Source organism: Pseudophryne corroboree, chromosome 4, assembly GCF_028390025.1.
Source record: "Pseudophryne corroboree isolate aPseCor3 chromosome 4, aPseCor3.hap2, whole genome shotgun sequence".
In the NCBI taxonomy this organism is placed as follows: domain Eukaryota; kingdom Metazoa; phylum Chordata; class Amphibia; order Anura; family Myobatrachidae; genus Pseudophryne; species Pseudophryne corroboree.
The window spans coordinates 206,225,246-206,253,242 of NC_086447.1; the positions used below are offsets into that span (position 1 = coordinate 206,225,246).

Consider the following 27,997-nt stretch of genomic DNA (forward strand, 5'->3'; position numbering starts at 1 on the left):
TAGGAGAGCGGTCACCCAGGGGGAAAGGTTCCAAGGAAAATGGTCAAGTCAGAAAGCCATTCTTCCGATCAACATTCTGGAACTAAGGGCCTTATACAACACCCTTCTACAGGCGTCCCATCTTCTTCAAGATCACGGAATTCAAGTTCAGTCAGACAATGTGACGGTAGTAACGTACATAACCGACAGGGCGGAACGAAGAGCAGAGCAGCAATGTCAGAGGTAACAAGAATTCTCTCGGCAGAAAGACACACGGTGGCGCTGTCGGCAATCTTCATTCCGGGAATAGACAGCTGGGAAGCGGACTTCCTCAGCAGACACCACCTCCACCCAGGAGAGTGGGGCCTTCACCCGCAGGTGTTTGGGTCCTTAACACGTCGGTGGGGAATTCCACTGATAGACATGATGGCCTCTTGTCTCAACAAGAAGCTAAAGCGATATTGTTCCAGGTCGAGGGACCCACAAGCAATGGCAGTGGACGCTCTGGTGACTCCATGGGTCTACCAGATAGTTTACGTGTTCCCACCTCTTCCATTGATTTCCAAGAATTCTCAAAAGAATAAAAAGGGAAAAGGTTCAGGCAATTCTCATTGCTCAGGATTGGCCAAGAAGGGCTGATACGCGGATCTACTGGAGATGCTCCTAGAGGACTTGTAGCCTCTGCCTCTTCGAGAGGATCTTCTACAACAGGGACCGTTTGTCTATCAAGACTTACCACGGATAAGTTTGACAGCATGGATGTTGAGCGTCAAATTCTAGCCCGGAAAGGCATTCCGGACAGGGTTATTCCAACCCTCATCCAAGCCAGGAAAGGGGTAACGTCTAAACATTACCACCATATTTGGAAAAAAATTATGTCTCGTGGTGTGAAAACGGGAAATTCCTGCAGTGGAATTTCAACTGGGACGTCTTCTCCTTTTTCTACAGTCATGTGTGGATGTGGGCCTACGTTTGGGCTCCCTCAAAGTCCAGATTTCGGCCTTGTCCATTTTCTTCCAGAAACAATTGGCTTCCCTCCCTGAGGTTCAGACGTTCTTGAAGGGTGTTCTGCACATCCAACCGCCCTTTTTGCCTCCCACGGCACCTTGCGATCTTAACGTGGTGTTGCAGTTTCTACATTCAGAATGGTTTGAGCCTTTACAGGAGGTAGACGTAAAGTTTCTTACATGGAAGACTGTTACACTGTTGGCCTTAGCTTCAGCAAGGCGTGTGTCGGAACTGGGGGCGTTGTCTCACAAAAGCCCCTTTTTGATTTCTTATGAAGATAGAGCTGAACTCAGAACTCGTCAGCAATTTCTTCCTAAGGTGGTGTCTGCGTTTCATATCAACCAACCTATTGTGGTTCCGGTGCTTACTGACACCTCTGCTACCTCAAAGTTCTTGGATGTTTTGAGGGCTTTGAAGATCTATGTGAAGCGGAGAGCTCGTCACAGAAAGTGTGACTCGCTGTTTGTTCTCTATGATCCCAATAAAGGGGGTCATTCTGACCCGTTCGCACGCAGCGGTTGTTCGCTGCGGTGCGAACAGGTCAGAACTTCGCATGCGCGGCGTGCGCATTGCCCGGCGACTGACGTCGCCAGGCAACGGAGCGCCTAGCGAAAAGAAAAGACGCAGCGCTGGATTGAAGAAGATTGACAGCGGAGAGGCGGTCCGGGGAAGATACAGTTGGAGGCCATTTTCGGGGAGTGGTAAGAAGAACACAGGCGTGTCCAGGCGAACGGGGGGCGGATGTCTGAGGTCAGTACCGGGATCTTCATCGCTGGATCCGTTGCACTGGGTAAGTAGCTGTAGGGCTGGTCTTCTTTTGCAGGAAAATTTTTAAGCATAGCAGGGCTGCACAAGCGATCGCAGCCCTGCTATGCTAAAATACACTCCGCCATAGGCGGGGATTAGTTGATAACAGCAGCAGCAAAAAGTTGCTGGCTGCGATCAACTCTGAATGACCCCCAAAACTGGGTGTCCTGCTTCAAAGCAGTCTATTGCTCGCTGGATCAGGCTTACTATCCAGCAGGCTTATTCTACGGCAGGATTGCCGGTTCCTAAAGTACAGGCCCACTCTACTAGGTCGGTGGGTTCTTCCTGGACGGCTGCCCGGGGTGTCTCAACTTTACAGCTCTGCCGAGCAGCTATTTGGTCGGGTACGAACACGTTTGCGAAGTTCTACAAGTTCGATACTTTGGCCTCTGAGGACCTGCAGTTTGGTCAATCAGTTCTGCGGGAACCTCAGCACTCTTCCGCCCGGTTTGGGAGCTTTGGTACATTCCCATGGTATTAATGTGGACCCCAGTATCTTCTAGGACGTAAGAGAAAATAGGATTTTAATTACTTACCGGTAAATCCTTTTCTCATAGTCCGTAGAGGATACTGGGCGCCCGCCCGGTACTTCGTTCTTCCTGCACTGTTACTTCATTAAGTAATGTTGTTGGTTCAGCTGTTGCTGTTCCTGTTCAGTTTTGGTTAGCATGGCTTTCCTCTTGTTTGTGTGTGCTGGTTCAAATCTCACCACTGTTCTGTTACATCCTTCCTCAGGATATGTCCATCTCCTCATGCACAGTTTCTAGTCTGAGTCTGGTAGGAGGGGCATAGAGGGAGGAGCCAGTGCACACTATTGGTTTCTTAAAGTGTCCAACGCTCCTAGTGGACCCGTCTATACCCTATGGTACAAATGTGGACCCCAGTATCCTCTACGGACTACGAGAAAAGGATTTACTGGTAGGTAATTAAAATCCTGTTTTTTACCAGTCTGTGTGGCAGATTTACTAAAGCTTCTAAAAGTGAAAAGTGGTAGTGTTGCCATAGTAACCAGTCCGATTCTACTATAGTTTATAATTTCTGTGTTGCATCCTGTAAAATTATTGACAAAATGTCATTGGTTGCTAAGGGCAACACCTCCACTTGTCTGTTTTAGAAGCATTAGTAAATCTGCCCGAAGTGTACTGCAGTTGTGCTGTTATATAGAATAGGTATTTTGCAGAGTAATGCAAGAACCTGCCTCAGCTGCCATTACTGAAGCAGTGTCATTAGCGCATGCTAGGTGCAGTATCAGTGCTCACTATGAATTGCCCATAGTGTACTCGGCTGCATGTGCAGCTCCAAAATTGCGAGACCTGTCTACGAAACAGATATGTGTGCCAATCCTATGCAAGGTCCCTAAATTGCTTATGGTGCCTGTGAACCTTGTTTTCATCCAGTTCCTTATAAGTGCCATAAACAGCGTGACATCCCATAGGAATTCTTTTTTCAACAATCCCTATAGTCCATTGCACTTTATTCCCTAGTCACAGCTTCTGTGATTTCCCAGTTGCTTATAGACAAGCCCTTGTTTGTCTTTCCAATGCCACCATGCACACAAGGGTCCATGCCTTTAGCAAACAGCTCCTTTAAATTAGATGTTTTCCCTCCCTCCTCCCCCGTCGTGCTTCTCTGGCCTTTCCATGTAGCTGACTTCAGCCTACTTTCTCCTTTTCCTAATACTTTTCCTAATTCCTCCTTTTCCTAATTCCTCTTCTCCTGTTCCCAGGTATTCACTCCCTTTCGCAAACTGATCCTCAGTGCGGACAACAGAAAAGACATGGAGGAATGGATGGCGGCTCTCAAGTCTGTGCAGAACCGAGAACTGTTTGAGGTAGTGACATGTCAGCTGCCAATCACCTGCACTAGTAGAGAAACCATAGTGTTCACTGCCTGAGAGAGGACTTCAGGTGAAGCTAGGTCACTCACCGGGGAGGCACAAGTGCACATTGTCTTCATGTATTGTACTGCAGGAGTGGCCAGTAAACTGACAGAGGAATAGCACTGGCTTTAAATCTATTTACCAGTCTTTGTTGTTTCTATTTGCAGAGACAATGTACTGTATGTGCAGCATTCATTGTGTTTTGTTCTGTTTTCTCCCGTCCACATTTTGTTGCTTGTGCTAAAGAGGAAATAATTATCTCCTTAAGCTAAAGCTAAGGTAGTATTACCTCTTCTAGAATTTGCATAAGACTCCTGATAGGCAGAAGTGCACCGGCCTGACCTGCTTTGCCTGTGTGCGCACACTACCTGCAGGATCCACAACTCTGTCTCCTTCATACTTGCAGTCTGCCCAGTACAGTATGGACCATTTCTCCGGAACGCATAATTGGTACGCATGTTCCCACGCTCGACCCACTTACTGCAACGTATGTCGTGAAGCCCTCTCTGGGGTGACTTCCCACGGACTTTCCTGTGAAGGTATGTAAGGAAATACATAGACTAATATGACATTTCTAATGCTTGTTCCTTTGTCCAGTTTTCTTGCTCAGCAGCTATTTCTAGAGCTTTAAGCCCTCCCTGGGTGGTGGTGGTGGTTGTAGTGTGGTGTGGGTGCTGGTGGGGGGACGCAGGCTCTCTCTGGTCACATCAAACTCAATAAGTGCTATCACACATGCCAAGGATGGCACTGTTACCTAAGTATAATTAGTAATACTGTGTTATCTGGAACTGGTATAGTCACATCAGTGACTTGCATGGCTAAATACTCATTTACTAGTGGGAAATAAAAAGTTAACAGTTGATTAGTAATATAATAGTGCCATTAAAGTGTAAACACTGACGCAGCCGGCTGAACAATGGCTTGGAACACACAGATTGCCGTTTGTAATGTAATGCCACTTTTATAACTTCCTTCTTTAAAGTAACCCTGTGTCTAAAATTCCCTAGTATGTGAATCTTTGTTGTGTTAGTAGTATCCAAAGGGATGTCATCAATCCAATTATTATAAACTGCAGCCTTCTAGTGTCACCCAGCAACCTGCATAATAGTTTGTGTGGGCTATAAAGTATCAGATTTACCAATCCATTGTGACATTATCTATAAAATAAATTATCTATCTGTCTGTACGTCTGTCTATCTCTACTTACTGAAAGCCACAACAGTGACCGAGGGCTAGATGTGAGCGTAAGTGGTGGTGTGTGGTTCCGAGCACGCTTGCTGACGTGTTGCGCAGAGTCCGCCGGTATAAATGAAGCACAGCTCACTGCTGCTGTAGTATGAATAATTAATAGTACAGGTGTATCTTGTGTCATTACATTACATTATTTCTACAGTCCTCTTTTGTCAAGTCAAAAACACTTGTGAACGTTTCCGTTTTATAGTAGAAGATTTGCATTATAAAAATATAATAAATAACAGCCTTTAGAACATTGTTCCACATCTTGGTGATCTTGGAGACGGTGATTGTAGTGTGTTACTAAGAGAGGCTCATATTTTCAGAGCTATTCTAGGTGTGTCTGTCATAAAGGACTATGTACTTGAAGTCAATGACTTTGTCCAGCATGACATGATTTCCTGCTTTTGTGGAATATGAATAAATACAAGCCGCTCTGCTTTATAAATACATTGACAAGATGTGTGTACACCAAATGGTGACAGAGTGTCGCTCTCTAGTTCCTGTTTAACCTACATCATGCAATCACTAGAGCATGCTGGGAGTTCCAGAGCCTCTGATTGCCTGGCTGAACTATTTTATATATTTGACAGACATTTGTTATCCTGGTCAGCACTTTTTTGTGTTATAAAACATAGCGCACAGCATCACATAAATAATCTGTTTGTAGAAAAATGCATGGGAGTGTAAAAAGTAGCAAACCAGTGCAGATGGTGTAGCTGGGATATTTGCTAATGATGTGGTATATATAAATTCTAAGACTGATATGTGTTGAGTTTTGTGACTTCTAATTTATTATATGTGCTATTGTTTGTATTTCACCTCTATATACAGTGTGTAAGTTTAAATCTCACAGACGGTGTGCAGTGCGGGCCACCAATAACTGCAAATGGACCACCTTGGCTTCTGTTGGGAAGGACATTATTGAAGATGAAGATGGGGTTAGTGTAAATTGCTTTCATTAAGTAGTGTGTGCTTACCTGCCTCCAGTGATGTACCGCTAGTCCATGCAGCAGCCGTGCAACCCTGATGTAAATGATTCCCAAAATCTGACCCTGACCCCTAAATTCAGGATTATTTGGCAGTGGTAATCCTGCCCTATCTATCCTAGCCGCTGTACTACCTGCTGCAGCTCTTATTATTTGTGCCCTTGTGGAAATGTATAGAGACTGTGTACTTGATTGTGCCTAGCATGCAGGAATGTTATATGCTAGCCATAACTTTATACTGTTCTGCTGTGCAGACTATGAGCAGATTTATCCGCGATCACTTTGTCAGCTCTATATGATCATTTTGGTATTTTCAGTCCAAAACCCACTGGTATCATGCCATTCCCTGATTATGTTACATATATTCTGTACCAGTAGAACACCCTTGCTCCAAATATAGTGGGGCACACTTGGAATATAGAGTCTTCTTCAGGATTCTGGTACTTTAAATTCTCCTTAAGACCTAAATCCTCACTCTTCCATATACCAATCCCTTAACAATGTAAATATGGAGAATCACAGTCCATCTAGCAATTGTCTGTTTGGACACAGGCCATCTGTAAGCATCTTATTTAACCAGAAGATCCTCCAGTTTTTTTAAATCAGGACTAGAACACCAGACCAGAACAACCAGACTCTGAATAGAGACTAGATTGGGTATCTGGTAGTTGATAATCCAGCTATGGTGCTTCATTGTCTCAGCTATCAACTGGCAATGTTCCAAATTGTAATATATTAAAAAGTATAGAAACACTTCAGTGCGCAAATGACAGCAGCTGAAAGTAAGCAGTTCTCTCCTATGAGGTATCCTCCACCCCTCACCAAATAGTGTACATAAAAGAATAAAATTGGGGAGAACACTTAGCCAGCGCTGTGACGGTTTTTCTTTCTTTACGACTCCCCTTCAAATCTCACAGATGGGGTTGCATGTAAGATAATAAAGCAGGAATGTATATAGTGAAGTACTGTTTAATACAAAACATATATACATAAATACAAATTAAACATAGGATCAGATAAGACACAATCCTTTAGGAGGCGTATAGGATGGGTAATTACCAAGGTCAATGGGAACTGTGGTCAAACAGTCCCAACAGCGTTTGTGTCCCAAAAGTGGGTGCTCCGGATCAGCCCACACTTCACACAGATGGTACCTGCTGGATCCCGGCAACGACACACCACTTGCTCAACGCCTCCACAGGAAAAACCAACGCGTTTCCTCCCCTAGCTTGGGGACTTCTTCAAGGTGCAGTCAAGATACTGATCCTCTCCCTTCAACCCTCTATTTAAATGTCCATGCTCCAATCAGATTGTTTTTACACAGCCATACATCGTTATGCTAATTGCCTCTCTTAATCCTTTTGTTCCTCCTGACTCTCCGTCTAATGTCAGGAGGAACTTCCGTGTATGGTGGTGTCCATAGTAACCAGGATTCCCCCAGTCTAAAATCCCTGTGTGACCATCTGACGATCGCGTCCGCAACTGCGGGTATCCATGGTGACCGGGACTTCCTCGTTGTAGCGTCGCGTCACTTCCGGTCTTCGTCAGGATGATAAAAACAGTTTCTGAATCATAAAATCCTCCTTGTATGTGTCCAGCCCTCTTAAAAGTCCCTTGAGGCATTAATTAATTGTGTTGTTTATTTTTTTTGTTAACAATCAGCCGAGACATCACTTCCGGTGACGTCATGGGCTGTCACATACAGTTCTCCCTCTACAATGTAAGACAACAATTAGTATATTTCACATGCAAGGATTTCAACATTATTTGCATAAATATTATAATCTTAAGGCATAATAAAAATTGAGACATTTTTTTATGAAAGATGTACATATATTGAAACACAGCAGATATGTGAAAATAAAAAAACAGTGAAGCTTTTCATTAATAAATTATCCCCTTGACTAATGGGTTACTAAAAGACCCTAAAGGTTTTTTTAGATGCGGGATGTGCTTAGGTTGTAGGGGCATAAAAACAGTGACAAGTAAGATCACTGAAATTTCAATAAATGAAAATAAATGGAAAATAAATGATTTCATAACCTGCAATAGTTCCAATGTAGTATATGCAATAAGCTGCAGTTGTGATCTCTGGTACATTGGACGTACATCAAGACCTCTGAAAGTTCGTATTGGCAAACATTTACGAAACATCAGAAATGGACTGACAACTCATTCATTGTCTGAACATTTCAGAACACATCATCAAAGTAATATAGGAGCGATAAAAATGTTCTGTGGAATACGACATATAAAAGGATATTGGAGACGCTGTGATAAAGTCAATCAACTAGCACAGGCGGAAATGAAGGCCATTTTCGAACTAGGGACACTGAGGCCAAGGGGGTTAAACTCTGACTTTGAAGTCAAGTGGTTTTTATAAAGGGGTCTTTTAGTAACAGCCCATGACGTCACCGGAAGTGATGTCTCGGCTGATTGTTAACAAAAAAAATAAACAACACAATTAATTAATGCCTCAAGGGACTTTTAAGAGGGCTGGACACATACAAGGAGGATTTTATGATTCAGAAACTGTTTTTATCATCCTGACGAAGACCGGAAGTGACGCGACGCTACAACAAGGAAGTCCCGGTCACCATGGATACCCGCAGTTGCGGACGCGATCGTCAGATGGTCACACAGGGATTTTAGACTGGGGGAATCCTGGTTACTATGGACACCACCATACACGGAAGTTCCTCCTGACATTAGACGGAGAGTCAGGAGGAACAAAAGGATTAAGAGAGGCAATTAGCATAACGATGTATGGCTGTGTAAAAACAATCTGATTGGAGCATGGACATTTAAATAGAGGGTTGAAGGGAGAGGATCAGTATCTTGACTGCACCTTGAAGAAGTCCCCAGCTAGGGGAGGAAACGCGTTGGTTTTTCCTGTGGAGGCGTTGAGCAAGTGGTGTGTCGTTGCCGGGATCCAGCAGGTACCATCTGTGTGAAGTGTGGGCTGATCCGGAGCACCCACTTTTGGGACACAAACGCTGTTGGGACTGTTTGACCACAGTTCCCATTGACCTTGGTAATTACCCATCCTATACGCCTCCTAAAGGATTGTGTCTTATCTGATCCTATGTTTAATTTGTATTTATGTATACAGGTTGAGTATCCCATATCCAAATATTCCGAAATACGGAATATTCCGAAATACGGACTTTTTTGAGGGAGAGTGAGATAGTGAAATCTTTGTTTTTTGAGGACTCAATGTACACAAACTTTGTTTAATACACAAAGTTATTAAAAATATTGTATTAAATGACCTTCAGGCTGTGTGTATAGGGGGTATATGAAACATGAATGAATTGTGTGAATGTAGACACACTTTGTTTAATATACAAAGTTATAAAAAATATTGGCTAAAATTACCTTCAGGCTGTGTGTATAAGGTGTATATGAAACATAAATGCATTCTGTGCTTACACTTAGGTCCCATCGCCATGATATCTCATTATGGTATGCAATTATTCCAAAATACGGAAAAATCCGATATCCAAAATACCGCTGGTCCCAAGCATTTTGGATAAGGGATACTCAACCTGTATATGTTTTGTATTTAACAGTACTTCACTATATACATTCCTGCTTTATTATCTTACATGCAACCCCATCTGTGAGATTTGAAGGGGAGTCGTAAAGAAAGAAAAACCGTCACAGCGCTGGCTAAGTGTTCTCCCCAATTTTATTCTTTTAATGTTCCAAATTGTAATTGTCCAGATAAATACAATCATTGCCCCTCTGGAGGAGAGCCACTGAGGCTGCCTTTGTTTTTGTGAATCTCAGGGGAGCTGTTGTCATCCCAAAAAGCATGGCTGGAAATGGTGATACTGTACTGCAAAGGTACTAGTGACCTTCCCAGATGTCTTCCGTGGATGTCATGTACTCATCCATACCATTAATCATGGATCTCAACAAATCCATCTAGAACCTGTCCACTTGGATATGTGTGTTCACTATCTTGAGGATCACAATGGGCCAAATTGATCTTTTTGGTTTCTGCTCCTAATACAGGTTTGAATAAAAATCTGTCCCTTTGTGTTCTACTGACACAGGGATTGTCACCCTTGGTGGTGAGTATTAAGTGTATGGCTTTTCCTAAGTCACACTAATACCTCTTTGAGCTGGAGATCTGAGGAGATCGAGGATATATCCCTGATCCATAACACCCCTCACCCGGGAACCTAAAGTTATGCACAATTTTCTCTAACGTCCTAAGTGGATGCTGGGACTCCGTAAGGACCATGGGGAATAGCGGCTCCGCAGGAGACAGGGCACAAAATAAAAGCTTGAGATATCAGGTGGTGTGCACTGGCTCCTCCCCCTATGACCCTCCTCCAAGCCAGTTAGATTTTTGTGCCCGGCCGAGAAGGGTGCAAACTAGGTAGCTCTCCTGAGCTGCTTAGAATAAAAGTTTAGTTAGGTTTTTTTATTTTCAGTGAGTCCTGCTGGCAACAGGCTCACTGCACCGTGGGACTAAGGGGAGAAGAAGCGAACTCACCTGAGTGCAGAGTGGATTGGGCTTCTTAGGCTACTGGACGTTAGCTCCAGAGGGACGATCACAGGTTCAGCCTGGATGGGTCACCGGAGCCGCGCCGCCGTCCCCCTTACAGAGCCAGAAGAGACGAAGAGGTCCGGTGAAAGCGGCGGCAGAAGACATCCTGTCTTCAAGACTAAGGTAGCGCACAGCACCGCAGCTGTGCGCCATTGCTCTCAGCACACTTCACACTCCGGTCACTGAGGGTGCAGGGCGCTAGGGGGGGAGCGCCCTGAGACGCAATATAAATCAAATACCTTAGCTGGCTAAAGGAATACATCACATATAGCTCCAGGGCTATATGGATGTATTTTTTCCCCTGCCATTTTACACAGAAAAAGCGGGAGATGAGGACGTCGTGAAGGGGCGGGGCCTATCTCCTCAGCACACTGGCGCCATTTTTCCCTCACAGCTCCGCTGGAAGGACGGCTCCCTGACTCTCCCCTGCAGTCCTGCTTCTGATTCAGGGTAAAAAAGAGAAGGGGGGGCATTTTGGCAGCAGATTATAACAAAACAGCAGCTATAAGGGTTTAACACTTATATAAGGTTATCCCTGTATATATATAGCGCTGGGTGTGTGCTGGCAGACTCTCCCTCTGTCTCTCCAAAGGGCTAAGTGGGGTCCTGTCCTCTATCAGAGCATTCCCGGTGTGTGTGCTGTGTGTCGGTACGCGTGTGTCGACATGTATGAGGAGGAAAATGAGGTGGAGGCGGAGCAGTTGCCTGTGTTAGTGATGTCACCCCCTAGGGAGTCGACACCTGACTGGATGATTGTGTTTAAGCAATTAAGTGATAATGTCAGCAGTTTACAAAAAACTGTTGACGACATGAGAAAGCCGGCAAATCAATTAGTGCCTGTTCAGGCGTCTCAGACACCCTCAGGGGCCCTAAAACGGCCGCTACCTCAGTGGGTCGACACGGATACAGATACTGAATCTAGTGTCGACGGTGACGAGACAAACGTAATGTCCAGTAGGGCCACACGTTACATGATCACGGCAATGAAAGAGGCATTGAACCTTTCTGACACTACAAGTACCACAAAGGCGGGTATTATGTGGGGTGTGAAAAAACTGCCAATAGTTTTTCCTGAGTCTGATGAAATAAATGAGGTGTGTGATAAAACGTGGGTTTCCCCCGATAAAAAACAGCTAATTTCTAATAAATTATTAGCACTATACCCTTTCCCGCCAGAGGTTAGGGCGCGGTGGGAAACACCCCCTAGGGTAGATAAGGCGCTCACACGTTTATCTAAACAAGTAGCGTTACCGTCCCCTGATACGGCCACCCTCAAAGAACCAGCTGATAGGAGGCTGGAAAATATCCTGAAAAGTATATACACACATACTGGTGTTATACTGCGACCAGCAATCGCATCAGCCTGGATGTGCAGTGCTGGAGTCGCATGGGCGGATTCCCTGACTGAGAATATTGATACCCTGGACAGGGACAATATTTTGTTAACTATAGAACATTTAAAGGATGCATTGCTATATATGCGTGATGCGCAGAGGGATATTTGTACCCTGGCATCAAGAGTAAGCGCAATGTCCATCTCTGCCAGAAGAGCATTATGGACCCGACAGTGGTCAGGTGACGCAGATTCCAAACGGCACATGGAAGTATTGCCGTATAAGGGGGAGGAGTTATTTGGGGCTGGTCTAACAGACCTGGTGGCCACGGCAACGGCTGGAAAATCCACCTTTTTACCCCAGGTTACTTCACATCAGCAGAAAAAGACACAGTCTTTTCAAACTCAGTCCTTTCGTTCCCATAAGTACAAGCGAGCAAAAGGCCACTCTTTTCTGCCCAAGGGCAGAGGAAGAGGAAAAAGGCAGCACCATGCAGCCGCTTCCCAGGAGCAGAAGCCCTCCCCTGCTTCTGCCAAGTCTTCAGCATGACGCTGGGGCTTTACAAGCAGACTCAGACACGGTGGGGGCACGTCTCAAGAATTTCAACGCGCAGTGGGCTCACTCACAAGTGGATCCCTGGATTCTACAGGTAGTATCACAGGGGTACAAACTGGAATTCGAGGCGTTTCCTCCTCATCGGTTCCTGAAGTCTGCTTTACCAAAGTCTCCCTCCGACAGGGAGGCAGTTCTGGAAGCCATTCACAAGCTGTACTCCCAGCAGGTGATAATCAAGGTACCCCTCTTACAACAGGGGAAGGGGTATTATTCCACACTATTTGTGGTACCGAAGCCGGACGGCTCGGTGAGACCAATCTTAAATCTAAAATCTTTGAACACTTACATAAAAAGGTTCAAATTCAAGATGGAGTCACTCAGAGCGGTGATAGCGAACCTGGAAGAGGGGGACTATATGGTGTCGCTGGACATCAAGGATGCTTATCTCCACGTCCCAATATACCCTTCTCACCAAGGGTACCTCAGGTTTGTAGTACAAAACTGTCATTATCAGTTTCAGACGCTGCCGTTTGGATTGTCCACGGCGCCTCGGGTCTTTACCAAGGTAATGGCCGAAATGATGATTCTTCTACGAAGAAAAGGCATCTTAATTATCCCTTACTTGGACGATCTCCTGATAAGGGCAAGAACCAAGGAACAGTTAGAAGTCGGAGTGGCACTATCTCAGGTAGTGCTAAGTCAGCACGGATGGATTCTAAATATCCCAAAGTCGCAGCTGATCCCAACGACACGTCTACTGTTCTTAGGAATGATTCTGGACACAGTCCAGAAGAAGGTGTTTCTCCCGGAGGAGAAGGCCAGGGAGTTATCCGAGCTAGTCAGGAACCTCCTAAAACCAGGACAGGTATCAGTGCATCAGTGCACAAGGGTCCTGGGAAAAATGGTGGCTTCTTACGAAGCGATTCCATTCGGAAGATTCCATGCAAGAACGTTTCAGTGGGATCTACTGGGAAAATGGTCCGGATCGCATCTTCAGATGCATCAGCGGATAACCCTGTCGCCAAGGACAAGGGTGTCTCTCCTGTGGTGGCTTCAGAGTGCTCATCTACTAGAGGGCCGCAGATTTGGCATTCAGGATTGGATCCTGGTAACCACGGATGCCAGCCTGAGAGGCTGGGGAGCAGTCACACAGGGAAGGAATTTCCAGGGCTTGTGGTCAAGCATGGAAACATCTCTTCATATAAACATTCTGGAACTAAGGGCCATTTACAATGCCTTAATTCAAGCAAAACCTCTGCTTCAGGAGCAGTGTTCATTCCGGGAGTGGACAACTGGGAAGCAGACTTCCTCAGCAGACACGACCTTCACCCGGGAGAGTGGGGACTTCACCCAGAAGTCTTCCACCAAATTGTAAACCGTTGGGAAAAACCAAAGGTGGACATGATGGCGTCACGTCTAAACAAAAAACTGGACAGATATTGCGCCAGGTCAAGGGACCCTCAGGCAATAGCGGTGGACGCTCTGGTAACGCCGTGGGTGTACCAGTCAGTGTATGTGTTCCCTCCTCTGCCCCTCATACCAAAAGTATTGAGAATCATAAGAAGGAGAGGAGTAAGAACTATACTCGTGGTTCCGGATTGGCCAAGAAGGTCTTGGTACCCGGAACTTCAAGAGATGCTCACGGACGAACCGTGGCCTCTACCTCTAAGAAAGGACCTGCTACTGCAGGGGCCTTGTCTGTTCCAAGACTTACCGCGGCTGCGTTTGACGGCATGGCGGTTGAACGCCGGATCCTGAAGGACAAGGGCATTCCAGAAGAAGTAATCCCTACTCTGGTAAAAGCCAGAAAGGAAGTAACCGCAAAACATTATCACCGCATTTGGCGTAAATATGTGGCGTGGTGTGAGGCCAAGAAGGCCCCTACAGAGGAATTTCAACTGGGTCGTTTCTTGCATTTCCTGCAAACGGGACTGTCTATGGGCCTAAAATTAGGGTCCATTAAGGTTCAAATTTCGGCCTTGTCGATATTCTTCCAGAAAGAACTGGCTTCAGTACCTGAAGTTCAGACATTTGTGAAAGGGGTGCTGCGCATACAGCCTCCTTTTGTGCCTCCAGTGGCACCTTGGGATCTCAATGTTGTGTTGAGATTTCTAAAATCACATTGGTTTGAACCATTGTCTACGGTAGATTTAAAATATCTCACGTGGAAGGTGTCGATGCTGTTGGCCCTGGCTTCAGCCAGGCGTGTGTCAGAATTGGCGGCTTTATCATGTAAAAGCCCTTACCTAATTTTTCATTCTGACAGGGCGGAATTGAGGACTCGTCCTCAATTTCTACCTAAGGTGGTTTCTGCATTTCACATGAACCAACCTATTGTGGTACCTGCGGCTACTAGGGACTTAGAGGACTCTAAGTTGCTGGACGTTGTCAGGGCCTTGAAAATATATGTTTCCAGGACGGCTGGAGTCAGGAAATCTGACTCGCTGTTTATCCTGTGTGCACCCAACAAGCTGGGTGCTCCTGCTTCAAAGCAGACTATTGCTCGTTGGATTTGTAGTACAATTCAGCTTGCACATTCCGTGGCAGGCCTGCCACAGCCAAAATCGGTAAAAGCCCATTCCACAAGGAAAGTGGGCTCATCTTGGGCGGCTGCCCGAGGGGTCTCGGCTTTACAACTTTGCCGAGCGGCTACTTGGTCAGGGGCAAACACGTTTGCAAAATTCTACAAATTTGATACCCTGGCTGAGGAGGACCTGGAGTTCTCTCACTCGGTGCTGCAGAGTCATCCGCACTCTCCCGCCCGTTTGGGAGCTTTGGTATAATCCCCATGGTCCTTACGGAGTCCCAGCATCCACTTAGGACGTTAGAGAAAATAAGATTTTACTTGCCGATAAATCTATTTCTCGTAGTCCGTAGTGGATGCTGGGCGCCCATCCCTAGTGCGGATTGTCTGCAATACTTGTATATAGTTATTGTTACAAAAAATTCGGGTTATTATTGTTGAGCCATCTTTTCAGAGGCTCCTTTGAATTTATCATACTGTTAACTGGGTTCAGATCACGAGTTGTACGGTGTGATTGGTGTGGCTGGTATGAGTCTTACCCGGGATTCAATATCCTTCCTTATTATGTACGCTCGTCCGGGCACAGTATCCTAACTGGCTTGGAGGAGGGTCATAGGGGGAGGAGCCAGTGCACACCACCTGATATCTCAAGCTTTTATTTTGTGCCCTGTCTCCTGCGGAGCCGCTATTCCCCATGGTCCTTACGGAGTCCCAGCATCCACTACGGACTACGAGAAATAGATTTATCGGCAAGTAAAATCTTATTTTACCCCCTTTTTACTTTTGAAAGGCACTTACTTGAAGGCTGTATTTGGCAATGTTGTAAGGATGGGGTATCACTTTGTAACTCTCCTGTAGGTATCAATGCCGCACCAGTGGTTGGAAGGGAACCTACCTGTGAGCGCTAAGTGCACCGTATGTGAGAAAACATGTGGCAGTGTACTCCGCCTGCAGGACTGGCAGTGTCTGTGGTGCAGGGCAATGGTAAGAGGCTCTGTGGAACTTTCTGGCATATGAATGTAAAGTTCAAGTAGATAGTCACATATAATACTTGTTTTGTTAATCATCTTAATTGAAAGGTACTTGGTTATGAAATGAATGCATAAACAAAACATACAGTTTAACCGAACAGCAACAGTATCTCTAAAAATGGCCATACACTGAATAATAATCCTTCCAATCCTGCCAGTTTGAGATTATTCCGAATGATTATGAAACAGTGTATATACAGCCCGTCGTCCCATTGGTCAAATAGAAAAAGCTTGTGTTAGCAATGAGATAATTGTTCTTCAGGGTTGTCGCATACGTTCACGTAATTGGTGTTTTGCTACGTTTAAACACCATCAACTTGAATATATATGAATATTAATTTAATGTCACACAAAGGAACTTTGGAAGAAGCTAAGCTACATTTTTCATGTATGTCTATGTCAATGGGAAGTGATTTGTGAGGTCTAACTTTCATACTTTCAGTACAACCCTTAGGGCTCAAGTGCACGTTTGGAATGTAATGAACCCAGATGGTGGGGGAGGGAGTATAATGTAGCAGTAATAGTTATTTCTGTGTAAACCTGATACCTGTAAGATTATTGCTGCCACGTAACAACCATAGAGTATACAAAATACTATGCGGGCTGTCACAACATCATAAATGTAGAGTTTAGACTTTACTGTCTACTGGTTACTATTTACTAAGTTTTATACATCGCTCCTTATGTTGGCTAATCCTACTGTAGCTGGTCCAGTAGTTCACTAATCCTACTGTAGCTGGTCCAGCAGTTCACTAATCCTACTGTAGCTGGTCCAGCAGTTCACTAATCCTACTATAGCCCGTCCAGCAGTTCACTAATCCTACTTTAGCTGGTCCAGCAGTTCACTAATCCTACTATAGCTGGTCCAGCAGTTCACTAATCCTACTGTAGCTGGTCCAGCAGTTCACTAATCCTACTGTAGCTGGTCCAGCAGTTCACTAATCCTGCTGTAGCTGGTCCAGCAGTTCACTAATCCTACTGTAGCTGGTCCAGCAGTTCACTAATCCTGCTGTAGCTGGTCTAGCAGTTCACTAATCCTACTGTAGCTGGTCCAGCAGTTCACCAATCCTACTGTAGCTGGTCCAGCAGTTCACTAATCCTGCTGTAGCTGGTCCAGCAGTTCACTAATCCTACTGTAGCTGGTCTAGCAGTTCACTAATCCTACTGTAGCTGGTCCAGCAGTTCACTAATCCTACTGTAACTGGTCCAGCAGTTCACTAATCCTACTGTAGCTGGTCCAGCAGTTCACTAATCCTACTGTAGCTGGTCCAGCAGTTCACTAATCCTGCTGTAGCTGGTCCAGCAGTTCACTAATCCTACTGTAGCTGGTCCAGCAGTTCACTAATCCTGCTGTAGCTGGTCTACCAGTTCACTAATCCTACTGTAGCTGGTCCAGCAGTTCACTAATCCTGCTGTGGCTGGTCTAGCAGTTCACTAATCCTACTGTAGCTGGTCCAGCAGTTCACCAATCCTACTGTAGCTGGTCCAGCAGTTCACTAATCCTGCTGTAGCTGGTCCAGCAGTTCACTAATCCTACTGTAGCTGGTCCAGCAGTTCACTAATCCTGCTGTAGCTGGTCTACCAGTTCACTAATCCTACTGTAGCTGGTCCAGCAGTTCACTAATCCTGCTGTAGCTGGTCTAGCAGTTCACTAATCCTACTGTAGCTGGTCCAGCAGTTCACCAATCCTACTGTAGCTGGTCCAGCAGTTCACTAATCCTGCTGTAGCTGGTCCAGCAGTTCACTAATCCTGCTGTAGCTGGTCTACCAGTTCACTAATCCTACTGTAGCTGGTCCAGCAGTTCACTAATCCTGCTGTAGCTGGTCTAGCAGTTCACTAATCCTACTGTAGCTGGTCCAGCAGTTCACCAATCCTACTGTAGCTGGTCCAGCAGTTCACTAATCCTGCTGTAGCTGGTCCAGCAGTTCACTAATCCTACTGTAGCTGGTCCAGCAGTTCACTAATCCTGCTGTAGCTGGTCTACCAGTTCACTAATCCTACTGTAGCTGGTCCAGCAGTTCACTAATCCTGCTGTAGCTGGTCTAGCAGTTCACTAATCCTACTGTAGCTGGTCCAGCAGTTCACCAGTCCTACTGTAGCTGGTCCAGCAGTTCACTAATCCTGCTGTAGCTGGTCCAGCAGTTCACTAATCCTACTGTAGCTGGTCCAGCAGTTCACTAATCCTACTGTAGCTGGTCTAGCAGTTCACTAATCCTACTGTAGCTGGTCCAGCAGTTCACTAATCCTACTGTAACTGGTCCAGCAGTTCACTAATCCTACTGTAGCTGGTCCAGCAGTTCACTAATCCTACTGTAGCTGGTCCAGCAGTTCACTAATCCTGCTGTAGCTGGTCCAGCAGTTCACTAATCCTACTGTAGCTGGTCCAGCAGTTCACTAATCCTGCTGTAGCTGGTCTACCAGTTCACTAATCCTACTGTAGCTGGTCCAGCAGTTCACCAATCCTACTGTAGCTGGTCCAGCAGTTCACTAATCCTGCTGTAGCTGGTCCAGCAGTTCACTAATCCTACTGTAGCTGGTCCAGCAGTTCACTAATCCTACTGTAGCTGGTCCAGCAGTTCACTAATCCTACTGTAACTGGTCCAGCAGTTCACTAATTTTACTGTAGCTGGTCCAGCAGTTCACTAATCCTACTGTAGCTGGTCTAGCAGTTCACTAATCCTACTGTAGCTGGTCCAGCAGTTCACTAATCCTACTGTAACTGGTCCAGCAGTTCACTAATCCTACTGTAGCTGGTCCAGCAGTTCACTAATCCTACTGTAGCTGGTCCAGCAGTTCACTAATCCTGCTGTAGCTGGTCTACCAGTTCACTAATCCTACTGTAGCTGGTCCAGCAGTTCACTAATCCTGCTGTAGCTGGTCTACCAGTTCACTAATCCTACTGTAGCTGGTCCAGCAGTTCACTAATTTTACTGTAGCTGGTCTAGCAGTTCACTAATCCTACTGTAGCTGGTCCAGCAGTTCACTAATTTTACTGTAGCTGGTCCAGCAGTTCACTAATCCTACTGTAGCTGGTCCAGCAGTTCACTAATTTTACTGTAGCTGGTCCAGCAGTTCACTAAAGCCAAGCCACATTTTGTAATGGGTCCTGCTAGTGACATAAAATGTAATGACATTTTTAATGAGTGTTTATAAGAGAGCTAACAATTACCTTTGGTCTCATGAAGTTACTAAAAATAAGCACATAAAGGAGAATTAATTATAAGTAGTAGATTAAAAACCTCAGTACTGCATGATAGTTTGTCAGCATGTATGAAAGGGACTGAAAAACAATAAGATCAAACAGTGAAAATTAGACTGTTGTCAAGTGGAACAGAGAGCGTGCACAGGTCTCATGTTACAGAAGCCAAATGTAGAGTATGTGTGACAGCTGTGGCCATCTATGGTAATATGCACATAAGATTCTGCCATATGCCTTTCCTCATGTTCATGCGTTTGTTGCAAGTAATTCTGATTCAATTAATATTAGCATTTATCCATTTTTTTTATGATGACCATAAACCCCTACCACTGAACAGCCTGACCTTTGTCCCAATCAGCCATACGTGTATCATCAAATCTGAATGATCCAGTGTGAATCCGACAGTGCACCATTACTGCGGACGCTCAATTTACCATCCATTATAGCTGAAGAATAAAGATGTCCCATCAGATTTTCTTAAGAAGAGGTTGACTTTTTGGACCTAGATGGACTGTGTTTTGTGTCCAATTAGATCTAATATTCCCTAATTGGCAGTGAAACTCATAGAATTAATGAACACATTTGCAGAATGAATGAATACTGTATAGCTTTATTTTTGTTAAAATTGATACATCAAATATACATGTGATTTGTGGGTAAAAAGTACCTGCATAGCTTCATTCCATTACATATTTACAGATCAACAGTGATTGATAAAAAGCGTTGTTTTTCAGATGTACCCTCTCAGTCTGAGCGTGTCCTCTCCAGCTGCTAATTAATTGCAATGGCTGACGATGGCACACCCAGGAAACAGTCCCGATACGCCAACCTTTTTTCTAGCCATCCTTGTTACCCACTCCCCCAGGCACTGGTTACCTGTCACTCATTTTGCGAATAAATCCTCTTTGCATCCACAATTGCTAATCATTCGCTGATTTTGCGCTTTGGCACATGGCATTGGCAAACAAATCGCTCTACTTCATCAAAAATCGACATTTGCGTGCACCTCTGACTCAAGCCAGGTTGGGTATGAAATCCCGGAAATCAGGATCCCGACGGATTGCATAAGTATTTGTACCTTATCTGTAATTCTACCCTTAAACCACACCTCCCACAGCCTAACCTTAAACTCCTGCAGCCTAACTCCCCCAATCCCGCAGCCTGACCCTAACCTCCCACACCAGTGCAACCTAATCCCCCCCCCCCCCCCCCCCCCCCCCCCCCCCCCCCCCCCCCGATGCTTAACCCCACAACCAGTACTGACCTTTGGGATATATTGGGATTCTCCTTTCATTATTCTGACTGTCATCCCCTCAGACCCAGTATTCCTTATCCAAAATGCTTGGGATGAGCAGTGTTTTAGGTTTTGGATTTTTTCAAGTTGTTAAATTTGCATATACATACTGGATCACATCCCCAAGATATCTAGTCTAAGTACGAAAGACATTGGCCCTGTACTCAACAGGTCCCCTGCCCCCATCCCATCTTCCACACTCACCAAAAAGCCAACACTATTCTTATCTTTACTTCTTACCATAGTCCATCCTGATAAAAGGTTTATACAGATGTGTCCTCATACATCCTTGCTGTAGTCATGCTAAACAGCTCTTCAAGTTGCGCCATGACGTGGTGGTTCTCAGTAGAGCTGAATGTCTTTTTTTTGTGATTTTTCCACGAAAATATATCATAGACACTGATTAAAATGATATGCAGCATGCCTATATTCTGTGTGTAAATGCAGCTGTATCTGCATCCGAAATGCCACATTACAGTGTTTTCCAGGAAACCACTGAAGCATAGCATTTTGTATGCAAATACAGTTGCAGTCACACACAGAATATATGCATGCTGCATATCATTTTAATCAGCAGAAGCTGCATGTGCGTTCTATTGGTTTGCAGTGCGTCTAAAACCATTTTTATGGAAAAAAACGGAAAAAAGACGTGCAGCTCTACCGTGGCACACGCCACTCACGCGTTACGTGTAACGCCACTTATAGCGCATAGAGCAAAGATGTAAGAGGACACGTCTATTGCCACAAAACAAATGTCTGTACAGAGGTGGTTATGTAGCCTGGGGTTTCTGTCATTTTGTCAGCTTGTGTCACATTCCTCTGTACTTTTGAAAATGAAAAGGTTATTTGGTTTATTATGGGGTTTTTTTTTTTTTTCAAAGGCCATTCTCCAAAGAGCGATGTGCAGTGATGAAAACTTTCCTTTCATATCTGCTAATAAGGAATAATAGGAATAGTTATTGGCCTGTATCACAATAAACAAAAGCTAGTGACGCTTAAGTGTAATACAAATATTTATACAATACGAATGGTTAATAACTTTGGCATCCCTACTTAAAGCTACACTTCAGACATTATTTATATATATAAGTGAATCTGATGGATAGTTGTAGTTTAACATGAACACATAAACTGTTTTATCAGTCTGTGGCGGAAGTTTTATTCATTCCTGACATTTGCCTTATTACTTTCAGATAAGTAACTAGTCCTCTGCTTGCTGTAGGTACACTCCTCCTGTAGAGAACATCTACCTGAAAAATGCCCGCTTGGTCAGTGTAAAGTGTCTGTTATCCCTCCGACAGCTCTCAACAGCATTGATTCAGACGGTATGTGTGTGCATTACGCCATGGCAGCATGAGCAGGTTTCATGTCTGACTCTCCACTGATAAGTAAACTTTTTCCTTCCTTGTTGTCCAGGCTTCTGGAAGGCCACCTGCCCCGCCTCCTGCACTAGCCCCCTGCTTGTCTTTGTCAATTCAAAAAGTGGAGACAACCAAGGAGTAAAGTTCCTGCGACGTTTCAAACAGCTACTTAACCCAGCTCAAGTGTTTGATTTGATGAATGGAGGCCCTCATTTAGGGTGAGTTACTATGGCCATAATCTTCCAGAGGGGGGGGGAAATCTTAAGTCTCACAAAGGTTTTGTATACTGTATTTAATTGATATTGACACCGCCACTGATATGTTTTTATGGAATAAAACCTGCGGACTTTACGGCACAGCTGATCCTCTGAATTTCTTTTTCTTTAGTTTACGCTTGTTTCATAAGTTTGACACCTTCAGGATATTGGTGTGTGGGGGAGATGGCAGCGTTGGCTGGGTTCTTTCCGAAATAGACACACTTAATCTTCACAAGCAGGTATACACACAATATAAATGTTATACGGCTCTTATGTATAAACCTGCAATGAAATACTGGGTTGATGATCAGCGAGACGCAAATCATGACTGTATATGGTAGAATGATGGCTTGTATAAAAGTTCTGTTTCCTCCTTTGGTGACTGCTATTGATGCACCACACCGAGCTTTGTCAAATGCCTGTTCATCTTGTTCTCAGTGTCAGCTGGGAGTACTACCCTTAGGCACTGGTAATGACCTGGCACGTGTGCTTGGCTGGGGTTCTGCATGTGATGACGACACTCAGCTCCCCCAGATACTGGAGAAACTGGAGAGAGCGGGGACAAAAATGCTGGATAGGTAAGCATAAGGGAAATGCATCCTAATATGGTCATTGTTGTATGCATCAAAGTTTAAATATATTCATTACAAACTGACATAAAAGATGGACATCCGGGTAAATTCAGCATGCTCATGTTTGCTGTGGTAATGACCTATTGGTTTGATTGCTGTCAGGTGGAGTATAATGGTGTATGAGACAAAGCTGTCTGCTCAGGCCACGGATTCCACTATGGGCACAGAGCCAAGCGAGGACTGTGAGGTGCGTTCATAGTGGCTGTTACATGTTCTGGTGTCATTATCCAGTCGGTGCACTGTTCATTTCTTCAGCTTTGAAGTTTGTTTTGGATTCTCTCCAGGTTCAGCAAATTCTGGTCTATGAAGACTCTGTAGCTGCTCATTTGTCACAGATACTCAGCTCAGACCAGCACTCAGTGGTGATCTCCTCAGCTAAGTAAGTGACGACCATCACATGACCTATCCTATGGATTGTGAGCTTGTGAGCCAGGCCCTGTTAATACAAAGTGTTGTTTGATAACTGTGTTGGTTCCCAATTGTAATGCACTGTAGTGTGTGCTGGCACTATATGACAAAATGTTGTTAATAATAATTAACAATAATGGTAGCAGCCGGTATCCAACTACACCAACCATTAAAGGTGACCAAAGTCCGGATTCAGGCATTTAACCACACCAGACTTACTTGGACAAACTTAGCACAGCTTCAGCTGTTCATCCGTCTGGCTAAACGTTTGGCTCTTAGGGGGTAATTTAGAGTTGATCGCAGTAGCAAATTTGTTAGCAGTTGGGCAAAACCATGAGCACTGCAGGGGGGGGGGGGGCAGGTATAACATTTGCAGCGCGATGTGTGCTGAGGGGGGAGGGGGGGGGGGGTTGAGGCGCTCATTTCACCCAGCAGGTGAAGTGAGCAACCTGCTGGATTTGCCTGCATGCACCAGCGATAGCGATGCGCGGGGCTGCACATCGCTATCGCTGTGAGGGATACACACGGAGTGATCGCTGCTTAAAATCTAAGCAATCTAGTCAGATTGCTTAGATTTTAAGCAGCGATCGCTCCGTGAGTGACCCCCTTTAGATTTGGGTGGGTTATTTTTTTTCTGTGCAGGGTAAATACTGGCAGCTTTATTTTTACACTGCAATTTAGATTTCAGTTTGAACACACCCCACCCAAATCTAACTCTCTCTGCACATGTTATATCTGTCCCCCCCCCCCCCCCCCTGCAGTGCACATGGTTTTGCCCAACTGCTAACAAATTTGCTGCTACGATCAGGGGGGTCATTCCGACCTGATCGCACGCTGCCGTTTTTCGCAGTGCAGCGATCAGGTCACTCGCGCATGCACTGCAATGCGCAGGTGCGCCGTACGGGTACAAAGCGGATCGTTGCTGGGCGATAGATTTAACAAAGAATTCATTCGCACAGCCGATCGCAAGAAAATTGACAGGAAGAAAGCGTTTATGGGTGTCAACTGACCGTTTTCAGGGAGTGGTTGGAAAAATGCAGGCGTGTCCAAGCGTTTGCAGGGCGGGTGTCTGACGTCAATTCTGGGACCGAACAGGCTGAAGTGATCGCAGCGGCTGAGTAAGTTCAGACCTACTCAGAAACTGTACAAACTATTTTTGTAGAGCTCGGCTGCACAGGCGTTCGCACACTTGCAAAGCAAAAATACACTCCCCAATGCAAAAAGTAGTTAGCGAGCGATCAACTCAGAATGACCCTCCAGGTCTGTATTACCCCTTAATGTAGCCAGCTCCTCACAGTAGGAATGTACAGTTAGTATGCTAGCCAGCAGGTAGACTGTACAAGTGTTCTGAAGCTAAAGCTCCTGGCCAGCCCTGGACCCTGTATACACTCACTAAGTTCTAAGAGAAGGTTCCCTCAGCTGCCTGAGAGGTGCAGGTTGCACAAGCCGGTATATGCTGATAAAGAGCAGCTCTATTATTGCAGTGGAAAATGTCTGTATAAGGAGATCACTGCCTATGGCTGTCCCTGAGTGTCTAAGCTACCCATATATGTTACATGCAAGCAGATTTGTATCAATTGCCTAGTGATGCTTCCTACACTGCATTTTTATGAGGCACTTAAAAGAAAGCAAAATATTGTCCCCAAAATACACGGTGACTGTGATTGAGGGGTTGGGTACAATATGTCGACAGTCATAATGTTGACATTTATCATGTTGACACCTTCAACCACTGTCGACGTTGCCAACGCGGACAGTGATGAAATGTTGACACGTTACAATGTCTTTAGCTGCTTTTCCAGGTCAAACTTCCAGTCCTCCAGCATTCCAGTAAATATTTCTCCTCTATTCCTATCTCTCCTTCTAGTATCTAACGCTCCCACCACAGCCCAATCCTAACCACCCCCTGCAGCTTAACCATAACCCTCCCTCTAGTGTCTATCCTTAACCACCCCCTGCAGCTTAACCCCAACCACCCTCAGAAGCTTAACCCTGACCACCCTCCACAGCCTAATCCTAACCCCCCCCCCCCACACACACACACAGCCTAACCCTCCCTCTGGTGTCGTACCCTGATCACCCCCGCATCCTAACCCTAACCCTCCCTCTAGTGTCTATCTCTAGCCACCCTCCACAACCTAACCATAACCCTCCCTCTAGTGTCTAACCTTAACCACCCCCTGCAGCCTAACCCTCCCGTCTGCAGCCCAACCCTAACCACCCCCTGCAGCCTAATCCTAACCCTTCCTCTAGTGTTTAACCCTAACCACCCCCCACAGCCTAATTCTAACCCCTCTAGTGTCTAACCCTAACCACCCCTGCAGCCTAACCCTTCCTCTAGGGTCTAACCCTAACCACCTCCGCAGCCTAACCCTAACCCCCATCTATAGTGTCTAACCCTAACCTTCCCCAGCAACCTAACCCTAACCACCCCCGCAGCCTAACCCTAACCCCCACCTACTGTATAGTGTCTAACTCTAACCTTCCCCAGCAACCTAACCCTCCTGCCCGCAGCCTAACCCTAGTCACTCCCGCAGCCTAACCCTCCTGTCCGCTGTCTAACCATAGTGTCAATATCCTGACAGTGTCGACATGTCACCTGTTGACATTCTGATAACATCAACACATTTGATGTCAGCATGTCAACAACATCAACATTGTGTCAACATTATGAATGTCAACATTGGTATTTTTTACATTTTGACTACATCTCGTGATTCACAGGTGGACATAGTTGCAGTAGTGCCTGCAGCTTTTGTTGCAGCTACTACTGCATCTTCATGCTAATGCCGCGACCAACGAGTATCCGACTGAAAACACCCACCAATGTGGAGCGAATCCAACCAAGTGCCTACAAAGATGCACCATCGGACAGTGCACCTGCCCATTTCAGGTGCAGTGTGTCGGAGGGACCATGGCTGCTAGTGTTACTGGAACTGCTCCCTTAGACGCAGACTGCCATGCCTGCATATGTTAGCCACTTCTTCGTTTACCACCCAGAATCGCCCATCTAAATTGTATGGTTCTGCCAGCAGTAAACGTTGGTACACGTGCAGTGTTTCTCAGGTGCAAGTGACGTTTTTCCTATGTTGTCCCCCTTCCCCCCCCCCCCCCCCCCCAGACCGTTCTGTTTGTCTTGGTAGAACATCATATTACAGGGAAGATTTATACAACCACAGCAAACAATCACAATCCAGTTATATAAAGATTAAATATTCCACCTCATCTTACATGAAGGCCACACAGTACAATGTAAATTTGCCATCTAGAATGTCTGAGACATATACAACATTCATGTACAATGTCATTGAAATAATGAAATATCTAAATTTAGACATGTGTATGGGCACATGTATAAGACACTGGCTCTAAGTAGCCTCTTTACCTGTGTATAGTATGTAACATGGGCCTGAGTCAGAGATTTAGACAAACCTGATTTCTTTTTCATCCACTAGGGGTCACTGGAGTACTCTTGGGATATGGACGGCTTCCGCAGGAAACAGGGCACTGAATATTTAAATTTAGAACACTCCACCCCTCCATATCCCAGAGTACCTCAGTGTTTTCTCTGACGTCCTAGTGGACTCCGTCAGGACCATGGGGAATAGCGGCTCCGCAGGAGACAAGGCACAAAATTTAAAAGTTTGACCACTAGGTGGTGTGTACTGGCTCCTCCCCCTATGACCCTCCTCCAAGCCTCAGTTAGGTTTTTGTGCCCGTCCGAGCAGGGTGCAATCTAGGTGGCTCTCCTAAAGAGCTGCTTAGAAAAAGTTTGTTAGGTTTTTTATTTTCAGTGAGTCCTGCTGGCAACAGGCTCACTGCAACGAGGGACTTAGGGGAGAAGAAGTGAACTCACCTGCGTGCAGGATGGATTTGCTTCTTAGGCTACTGGACACTAGCTCCAGAGGGACGATCACAGGTACAGCCTGGATGGGTCACCGGAGCCGCGCCGCCGACCCCCTTGCAGATGCCGAATAGAGAAGAGGTCCAGAAACCGGCGGCAGAAGACGTCTCAGTCTTCATGAGGTAGCGCACAGCACTGCAGCTGTGCGCCATTGCTCTCCGCACATTTCACACCAGCGGTCACTGAGGGTGCAGGGCGCTGGGGGGGGCGCCCTGGGCAGCAATGTAATATACCTATTCTGGCTAAAATATATCACATATAGCCCCTGGGGCTATATGGATGTATTTAACCCCTGCCAGGTTCCAAAAAAAACGGGAGAAGAAGCCCGCCGAAAAGGGGGCGGGGCCTATTCTCCTCAGCACACAGCGCCATTTTCCTGCCCAGCTCCGCTGCGAGGAAGGCTCCCAGGACTCTCCCCTGCACTGCACTACAGAAACAGGGTAAAAACAGAGAGGGGGGGCACTTATTGGCGATATTTATAATATTTGAGCTGCTATAAAGGGAACACACTTATTAAGGTTGTCCCTATATATATTTATAGCGCTTGGGTGTGTGCTGGCAAACTCTCCCTCTGTCTCCCCAAAGGGCTAGTGGGGTCCTGTCTTCTATCAGAGCATTCCCTGTGTGTCTGCTGTGTGTCGGTACGTGTGTGTCGACATGTATGAGGACGATGTTGGCGTGGAGGCGGAGCAATTGCCTGTAATGGTGATGTCACCCCCTAGGGAGTCGACACCAGTATGGATGGCTTTGTTTATGGAATTACGGGATAGTGTCAGCACGCTACAAAAGTCGGTTGACGACATGAGACAGCTGGCAAACCAGTTAGTACCTGTCCAGGCGTCTCAGACACCGTCAGGGGCTGTAAAACGCCCTTTACCTCAGTCGGTCGACACAGACCCAGACACTGACACTGAATCCAGTGTCGACGGTGAAGAAACAAACGTATTTTCCAGTAGGGCCACACGTTCTATGATCACGGCAATGAAGGAGGCTTTGCATATCTCTGATACTGCAAGTACCACAAAAAGGGGTATTATGTGG

At 45.7% G+C, this 27,997-nt stretch overlaps 1 protein-coding gene across 5 annotated transcripts in view; it reads left to right on the forward strand.

Annotated features, from left to right (window-relative positions):
* DGKD (diacylglycerol kinase delta) overlaps nt 1–27,997 on the forward strand; it is a 222,413-nt gene that overhangs the window by 123,041 nt on the left and 71,375 nt on the right. For all 5 annotated transcript variants that reach the window (XM_063915850.1, XM_063915849.1, XM_063915848.1 and 2 more), the window contains 10 exons: nt 3,521–3,625; nt 4,080–4,212; nt 5,741–5,847; nt 15,728–15,853; nt 21,617–21,719; nt 21,811–21,973; nt 22,143–22,251; nt 22,451–22,590; nt 22,747–22,831; nt 22,929–23,023. In XM_063915850.1, coding sequence (XP_063771920.1) covers nt 3,521–3,625; nt 4,080–4,212; nt 5,741–5,847; nt 15,728–15,853; nt 21,617–21,719; nt 21,811–21,973; nt 22,143–22,251; nt 22,451–22,590; nt 22,747–22,831; nt 22,929–23,023 — 1,166 coding nt within the window. The remainder of the gene's footprint in view (nt 1–3,520; nt 3,626–4,079; nt 4,213–5,740; nt 5,848–15,727; nt 15,854–21,616; nt 21,720–21,810; nt 21,974–22,142; nt 22,252–22,450; nt 22,591–22,746; nt 22,832–22,928; nt 23,024–27,997) is intronic.